At 55.2% G+C, this 9,326-nt stretch overlaps 1 protein-coding gene across 1 annotated transcript; it reads left to right on the top strand.

Moving 5' to 3' along the window:
* Nucleotides 1–6,575: 6,575 nt before the first annotated feature.
* J4E93_005157 (uncharacterized protein) lies at nucleotides 6,576–9,122 on the top strand (the record flags this gene model as incomplete). The annotated part of the gene is made up of 1 exon (XM_049343080.1): nucleotides 6,576–9,122. The coding sequence occupies one exon, from the start codon at nucleotides 6,576–6,578 to the stop codon at nucleotides 9,120–9,122; it is 2,547 nt and encodes an 848-aa protein (XP_049200080.1).
* Nucleotides 9,123–9,326: the final 204 nt, after the last annotated feature.

Here is a 9,326-nt window from a genome sequence, read left to right as displayed (position 1 = left end):
TTGCGGAGGGAACGTGGTGTGGGCGACAAAGGGGCCGTGGTTGTTGATTTGTCGGGATTGTGGGGAGATTCAGTAGGGGAGAGAGAGGAGGGGGAGGAAAAAGGAAGAGAATACAGTAAGAAAGAGTTCAGAGAGATGAGGGATAAAAGACATGTGTATAGGTAATGGCTGTGTAACGCGCGAAGATGGGTTGTATGTAGTAGGTCGTTTACGTTTATTGTCTTTGGTCTTGCGAGAATAACGGATGAAGTGCATCTGTTAGAGTCGTCAAGACTGCCGGACAAGATATCCAAATCGCGGTTGACTCATTAGACTTCGTTCCTAGCTTGTAGCGACTCTGTTCCAAGTGTTCCCAAAGTCTCTTTGAGATGCTGTCGTGCATACATCGCGTAAGGCTCACCAGTCTTCAAATTGAATGAGTATCTCGAAGAATACCATTTACTGCAGCATAATAATCACCTGATCCGCAGCACCATCATTCACACGCACCCAATCCAAGTGCGTGAGACCAGCGCGTGTCCTGAGTGCCATTGCAATGGGAATTCGTCATATCAAACTACGACTAGAAAGGACATCCCTTCAGCTCCTCATTCCCAATTGGACGGCCGCTGGAACCAGATGCGCGGACCCAGCGGGAGCAAGCGCTTGGGTAGAGACGCCGTCCATCCAAGCGAGATCCCCATCAGGAAATCCCTTTGTCCCTAACCATGCGGGCCGTTGGGGTCTGGAAAGTGTCGCTGGTGCGATGAGACCGTGTTTCGGGGTTTGGAAGGAATGTGCATGTCGGAGATGAACTGTTCCTTCCGGTCTTCGCCGATGAGGATCTGGGTATATAGACTTGGCTATACCTGGCCAGCGCGTATAGTCTCACAATGGATAGCAACATTGCGCTACGTTATCAACACTATCGCATCGTCTCGATGCCCACATCCTCGCGTACGATAGCACATCGTTAGGCCTCCAAAACTTTGGTACACAAATGTCGAGATACGTTAGCGCCATCAAATCGACAGCTAAGCGTCAAGCGGCGCATCACACGCATATCCTCATCATCGTCTTTCGTGTCAGCAAACTCAAAGTTGGTGGCGCAACGCCCTAGTCCAGGCACACGTCCCACCGTGGGTCAAGATGTACACCGATCAGGAGGAATATCCACGAGGTCGCCTTATCGATATGGATTAAGTTTGCCGTGCCGCATGTCTGCTTTCTTTTGGTGGATGGAATGGGACAAGCGACGCCCATCCCAGCGCTACTGCGACCAAAACGTCTGCCAGTGATGGTCAGGTGCCACACACCCTCCTGATAGTATCGCCGTCATGGAGCCGACGGCAGTGTGTTCGTACTTTTTGAATGGTTTGCAGAGTGAAGTTCTATTGATTAGGGGGATCGAGATTGATGCTCCAAATTCGAGATCGATGTTTACCTCACCGCAAATCCACGTTCGCGCCGAGTTTCCACTTGCATACAAATAAATATGCAATTTGTCGCAACGAAGTCTCGTAGCCCGTCAACCGCTGAGACCCGCTCCGGTATCCGGGAGCTTGAGCAGAGTGCGGTTCCTTAGTGTCCAGGGGACGATCAACGACCCTGTTGGTTATTGGTTCCCATCCGAGCGCGTCTGATGCAAGGGGTCGAGGGTCCAATGAGTGCTCGTAACCACCCACCACAGAGAAGAAAAAGGATTGTGTCTTACATGCACTACACGCACTAGAAGGAGCTGCAGTATCGACAATACCGACATGGTTGTGCAGAACGTCCTGGAAAGCTTAGTCGAACAAACAACCCTTACGTTGGATTTGCGTGAAGGATTGTTCTTCGTACACGTCGCAAGTGAGCTCCGCGCTTTCCTGCAATCCTCCATGCAGGCTGACCAGCTGTGGGAAGCAAGATAGACTTCTGACGAGAGCTGGACGAAACGTGGTGCTGACTGGCGCGCGGGTCCTGGTAACTTTGCTTTGCCCTTGCATAGTTTTCATGTAAAGGACTCACTTCGGAAGCGTGCAGTCAGATCCAACGACAAACCTATCGCGCTTATCACCAAACGGGTGGTGTGAGCTGAATTGCAGTTCACATCGAGTGCCGGATGGTTTCCAGCTAACTGTATAGGTGTGCAATCGACCAATAAGGTTCCTAACCGGGACGACATCAGAGGCGACCGTCGGTCACTCCGTTGCGGGGTTCCAGGTCAGAGGTTATCACGAAGTGGCGCTGCGTCCGGCGTGCCTCAACCAGCTGTCACCTTCGTCTCGTTGCAGTATTCCTTAGCGAAAGAGGGGCGCGCAATCGAGGGGTCGATAGCAGTAGCTAAAGCTGAGCTATCAGCTGCTGCGACGACTGGCCAGAGCTTGATAGCCAAGGATAGAGAGGCGTATGCATGCTGATGTTGTCTAGATCTGCTAGTACCGCAGTGCAGGACGCTGATCGTTGGAATTCGGTCGCCATTCCGGTGAGCAGTGATCTGAAGATATGAAGCCATGCTTTTCTCTGCGTCTGGAACTGCCGGTACGTAGGCGATGGTTTCAGGTGTGGTAGTAGGGTGTGGGGTTGGAGCATCTGGTTCGTCTGGGGAAGAAGGCGGCCTAGACTTTGGACCGGTCGAACAGCCGGAAGCGAGCGGGAGGCAACGAACGGCATTTAGATCACGTTGGACGACCAGCTGAGTGGTTTACAGCATGATGAACCTTTTTCTGTTGGGAATGCGCGTGGTTGGATGTAAGCATATCGAGAGTGCGGCTCTGCGGACCCAGGCGGCGCTCCTTCGCTCTGTACACGTCGCTGGGTGAGGGATCGCATTCGTGTACAGCCAGCAAATTACCCGGCCCACCTAGCAACGCAATTTCCCGCATGCACTCGTTGCCTTGGTTGCAGGGCTATGTCAAGCCAGCGAATGTGCCGATGGTGCTCGTGGCATTATGACGATTGCTCAGGATAAAAAAACAATGCTCGCTTCGCTCGGGTCTGAAGTTTGTCTGTGTGGCTGTCAGGTGGTGTTCAAGCAGGGGAGGCGCAGCTGTGGCGGCGGAATGTTTATTGGCTGTAGCGCCGGCAAATCTCAGTGCGCTTCCCCCTTTGGGTAAGAGGGCAAACGAGGCGCCGGAGATTGCCAATTTCGTCCTTCCTGAGGATCAAAACAGACGTGAAACGAGATTCGCAATTTTGGGTCTCCGTACGCCTCGCAACCTGGCCAGCGAAAACAATACTTCCAAGAGTCGGAGTATCCTAGGAGATGTGGATGGTCGGATGGGGCAACCTCCGTCGTCCATCCCATCGTACATCGGCAGGCGCGACCTTGCCCCTGACTTCAGTTTGGTAGCTACGCGTCATAGAGGCCGTTGTTGACGATACGACGCTGCTTGACACTGACAAGTAACGACGCGTCGGCGGGCGCCAGCGGAAGGTTTGGTGCAGGGAGTTTGGCGCGTGAAAACCAATGGGCTGACCCGGAGACGTTCGCATGGTGTGGAGCAGCGCCGTGGCTGTGCAATGCCAGAGCTCTTGGGTAGTGATCGCGCTTGCGCAATTCCAAGAATAATACAAACGACTCTATGTATGTAGAGTTTTCGGGAAAGCAGAGGCGCGGTCCGTGGTTGCAGGCTGGAGGCATCGGGTCCTGTACCCAAGGATGAGGGGATAACCTCTGTAGTACGATGCTTTTTCGTTCACCGCTCCACTCGACACGCGATCGGAAAAAAGAAAGACAGATCTAAAATCGACGGCGCAGCATGAGCGTTGCGACGGCCGTTGTGTGCACTACGCTCCACAGATCGGGTTGTTAGTACCGAGCGGCGCGATACGTGGTAACCTTCGGACTCGTTTCAAGATTGGAATCGTCGTATCCTCGCAAACATGCTCACTATGGGGGCCTTGGCAGCAATGTTTTCCGTCTGCAAATGGCAGGAAGCAGTGGATCAAGAAAAATGAAGTCGAGTTTTTCAATTGCGGGACGTAGCTCGGCGCATTGCGCCGATGAGAGATGGACCCTGGAGATCATTGGAGATGATGCAGACAGCGGGAGACATGGGACTCCATGTTTATGACGTCGGAGGATATTGCGACTGATTCGCAAGTCTGCTTGGTTGGAAGGGAAGCGATGAGAAATGGAGAGGCCGAGCATGTCCAGATTGCACAAACCCTAGAGCGTGCGAAGCAACATCGTTATCTCCACATGCAGGTGCGAGCCGGAACATTTTCTAGAAAGCGCAAGGAGTTGCAATGTCGATGCGTCGAATGGGGCAGCAATGCAGTATCGTGCATGCAGGGACATGTCGACTAGATTGCCCTGACCCGAAGGCAATGAAGCTCTGGGAGTTTTCAGATTCTTATCTGAACAAGACCGGGACGAAGTGGCCATGTGGTACGAAGCCAGTCCGCAAGCCCCGTTGTGGCGGCATGAGACACACAGGGTATTGGACTTGTTGCGCCTCGAAGCCCAGGCCGGTCCTATCAGTAATGGAGGGAAGGTTGTGTGTACAGCATGGGTGCAGTAGGGTTGAGCAGATACAGATCTGCTCCTTGTCTCCTCATACTTGGAGGTGCTTATAGCAGGTCCGCAAATTAGGATCCGACATGGCTTACATCTTGAACTATCCAGTATCGTGGAAACCATTGCTCAACTCTTTTGCGCTCGACCTTCCTCATCGGCAGGATGTGGGCGTCGGACGGCAACAAAGCCTTGCATCTTGCCTCTGGCATCCCGCTTCTCCGCATTTCGTCTATCACATCCTATTTATGGTGGCGAGGACGAGCGTCCGTCATGGCTCCAAAGGGGGATAGCGAGGCGTCATTGCCCCTGCATAGCGAGGATCAAACGGGTGTAGTCTAGTCAATTGGTCCGAATTGCATATCAAATGCACGCTTGGCCATACATGTGCCGGGATGCGCAGCCCCACCTCGAACGGGTGCTGTGAAACATCGAGTGCGCATCCTTCTGTCTCGAGGCCGAGTGTGCGTGGACACGTCGGGCAGTTCGGATGGGGAGAGTGGGAGCGTGGGCAGGTAGTGTCAGCTGCGGTACATGCAGCGGAAGCAGCAGCGCTGCGATTTGATTGTTAGCCGCGCTGTCCGATGGTTGGTTGCGGGAAGGCAGGCTGTTAGTGGAGAGGGGTCGGCTGGCGGCATGTAGCCAAGACGCACTGGGAGAAGATGGACAAGCAGAGCGAAGACGATGCATATCGCGTGCAGCCGCCTCAAAGGAGAGGGGTCCTGCAGCGCCTAAGGGTGGACGATATGAGCCAGGACTGCGGTGCGCAGCTCGACGGCAGCAACGGCAGACTTGTCTTGAGCCGCATGCACTGCACTGCACGAGGTACCACGTAGCTATTGGACAGTTGTCACGCACACGTTATGAGATTGTAGCTGGCTGCTAGTGCCGTGACGCTGTACAGGTAGTGCTGATTCCTTGGAACCTGGTGGGAACTGCACTGGCAAACTACACGAGGCTAAGCAGCTATCGGCCGACTCTAGTAGACTATCGGCAGGCATTGGTTAACCGATGGGACTGCTACATCATGGTTGTGCAGAGCGCTGGAAGGGTTTGCTCCCACGTCGCCCCGGCATCGAGGCGTGACTCCTACACGTGTGAGGCTGCCGCGGAGGGATGGCCCTGCGACGGCGCACTCTGTTGTATTGTGCGGGAACAGGTCGACTGACGTGCCCGCAAAAGCAATGGATGGCGACAGGTGCCTGGCTGGTACCTGGCAGCGCGTCGCGGCATCGTGTGGATCAGGCGTGAAATTACGAGGGAGACAACGATTAGCATGGGTAAAGCACGAACCGGGGATCCCTGCGCGGTGTGGTGGTGCGTGCTAGCGTGGAGCCCGCCTGGGAAGGAACGACCGACAAAAGCGACAGTTGCCCTGGTGCTCGTCTCTCACCCACCTCCGCCAATTCACCGTCACCACCTCGCCGTCGTCCCCGTCGCGCCCTGCCGAACCTCACTCTGGAGCCCATTGTCGTTACTCACACTAATTGAGGCGACTCTAGGCATCTGTCCGCTCATTTCCCCCGTCATTCCTTAATCCTGGGTGTACTGGCTTCATCCACTGCGACTACTACCACGGCAGCCTACCGACTTGCCCACTCCACCCGCAGCACTACCTCGACCTATACTGTACGCCTCGCACAACCTCATAGCCGGTCGTGCAATCTGCTCTTGCGCGTGCTGACTGTTATGCGTCAGTAGTAATCGCGTCAGCTCTTGTACCTCGACAGCGCTTGTTTCGTCTCACGCCCGCTGTGCCCACGCCTGTAGCACCCCATTCCCCACCCGTCCAACCACACTCTGTCCTCGCGCGTCCGGCAAGCCGTCCCTGGAACGCACTACTCGTCTAGCTCGCACATTAAGCATTGTGCTGCGCGTCCGTTGGCGGTACCATCTCTAATCTCGTCAAGCCCCATCGTCGCAGATCGCTGCGTCCGACAGGGCAGCTAGTAGACTCACCATGGCCGAAATTGCCCTGCCACGACACCGGGCTACACAGTCGCAAGCTGGTGTCGGCTCACCGCTCTACCAGCGTCGACAACACTCCAATGCCGGCCCCATTGAGCTCATCCCTAACCCGGAATTCTCCTTCCCCATGCGAGGACCAGATACCGCCTCTTCAGAGCCTGCACCCACAAACTCGCGGCCGATGTCCCTGCAAGCATATCCAGCTGGCCGTCGTGGCTCCATGCCGCACTACCGACAGAAGTCGATAAACGCTCTACCAGACTTCTCCTTCAACCCTGCTGGACCAGCAAAGCCAGCCACCATCGAATCCTCACCACCACAGTCACCGGCGACACTGCCTGTACCAGTATCGCCGTCAAAGCCGGCACACGGCCACAGACGCGGTGGGAGCGAGTTCATTGGCGGTGACGTGCGACCCGGCGGCACCACCCTGATGAGCAGCAGCCCGACCAAGGGAGAGGATGTTCTTCCCACACCGAGCTCGACTCTGCGTCCAGGTCCGCCAGCAGGTCGTCGCGGACACGCCCATCGTCGCTCAGGTGCCATCTCCTCTCACGACCTCACAACCATCATGAACCCACCTGCTCCAGCGCGAACGGGCAGCGCGCCCAACACACCATCCGAGGGCAACCAGTTCGCTTTCGGTCATAAGTTCAACAGATCTGTCTCGCAACCTTCGCTACGCGAAAATGGCGCAGACGATGAGGCGCGACCACCATCAAGGGCCCGTGTTACCTTCTCCGATAGAATCGAGACCATCCGTCCGCTCTCCACCATCTCCTCCGAGACTGAAATCTCAACGATCAGAGGACATTCGGCTGCCAACAGCCTGTCGTCGATTGTCAGTTGCAGCAGCCCGGCGCCAGTACGACCAGGACGCCCCAGCACAACCCTAAACACAGTTGAAGACGAGGACCGACCGAGCACGGCGGGAATGGTGCTGGACAAGTTCATGGGCAGCCGCCTGAATGGTGAGGTCATGGAACGCAAGCGACCCACGTCCGCCATCTCGCCCATCTCGCCAACCGCGCCAATCCCGAAAGTACAAGCCAAGCGACGAAGTCTCTTTCAAAAGGACCGCAGTGATAGCGCAGTTCCTACCCTACCTACGAGTGCCTCAGACCCTGCACTTTCCAAATCCTTCGACACACCTCTAGCATCACCCACCAAAGACGACGACTCAGCACAGGTCACCGAAAAGCCGAAAGCTGCGTCGCGCAAAAGCGGTCGCAAGCCCCGGAAAGTCAAGTCGTGGGCGAACTCCATCATCACCAGGAAAGGAAAGCACAGCAAAAAGGCAAAGGCACGATCTCCAACACCACCACCATACGCGGGCATGGACACCGAAGACTCCGATGAATCAGATGAGATGGACTTTGAGCCCAACTTTGACGATGACACCACAGTCACCATCGTCTCCCCCACCGAGAACTCAGTTCCTCTGCCAAAGATTGACACCGACTACGCTTCGTGGCAACCACGTGAGCTAAAGCGTGTTGATTCTGACATCATGAGCCCGGTGATCGACCTTGATGCCGCACTTGGACCCTTCAACACTCCCAATGGCACGAGCCCCCGAACACACCAGCGGGGCTTTTCGGCACATCGACGAGCCATGCACAGTGCCGGCGGCATTGCGCCTTCGCACAGGAGGACTGAGAGCGCACCTGAATTGGTACCCTTCGAAAACCGACCATCAGCAGTTGCTAATGCTTCTCCTATGGCCGATGTGTTCGAAGAGGAGGAACCAGAAGATGATCTAACTTTGGCGATTCCGGCAAAGACTGCGAAGGCAAAGTCTACTGCTGCAGAACCTGAAGAGCCGAAGATCTCCGTCGTCGAGGCAGATGCGAAGCAGGAAGGCACTGCTATCAACTGGAACTTCAACGACGGACTTGGCATCAAGCGTACTGCGAAGCACGACGAAGTTGATGCATCTGAGCCACTGTCTCCTCGAGCAGTGCCTGTTGAGTCCAGTGAGAACATCTCTGAGCAACCGCAGGCTTCAGAACCTTTTGAAGTTGTGGAAGATCACGAGGAGCCCCGCACATCATCACTCACACATTCGTCCGACTCCACTGTCACCGCCCAGCCAATGGAGGATTCGCCAAAGCATCATCAACCTGCCATGAACTTGTCGCTCCCACTGGGTCAACAAAGTCTCATGACACCCGACACGGTTACTTCTTCGTTTTCCTCGCCAGACTGCCGATCCAGTCAGATTTCGTTCGATAACGGCCGTGGAGGCACTGCAGCTTCCTCGATGACAGACTACCCCGTGATGCCTTCGCCCCGTTTTGGCGAGCCTGGACCTGAAGTTCGCATCTCTACGGAGGTCCCGTCTCTGACTTCTTCCAGGTCGACGATGACCAGTGCAATGCAGAACGCATTCCCGCTTGTCAGTCCCCGTCGATTTGGCGACCGCACGTCGTCTCTCTCCTCTGATCCCAGTGAGATCGAGTCCCGCCGTCGCAAGCGCTCTAGCATTGCTAGCCTCTCTAGGCTGATGGGAACTTCCTCTTCCTCGTTCAGTGAGCGCAGCAAGCTGTCCATTGAGCAGCGTCCTCAGTCAGAACATCGCGAGCCCACCAAGGACAAGAAGAAGAAGAACATCGGAAGCAGACTGAAAAAGTTCTTCCAGCACACCAGAGATTCCTCTCCATCAAAGACCTGAAGTGTTCATCATTGTCACGACTTGTACATCTTTGGCTCTTGCCTCAACCGACGATTTGCAGTTTGCTTTCCAGTAACTGTTTCCACATCATATGACATTATGGCTGTGCTTCCATGAGCACATACATCACCTCTTTCCTCTCGCATGACCACGGAGTTTACAAGCGATGAATATTTAATGGCGCATTACCAACCTGCGATGCAT

The sequence above is a fragment of the Alternaria ventricosa genome (assembly GCF_023758065.1).
Source record: "Alternaria ventricosa strain BMP 2768 chromosome Unknown scaffold_7, whole genome shotgun sequence".
Lineage (NCBI taxonomy): Eukaryota > Fungi > Ascomycota > Dothideomycetes > Pleosporales > Pleosporaceae > Alternaria > Alternaria ventricosa.
This window is presented reverse-complemented; position numbering and strand designations above follow the sequence as displayed.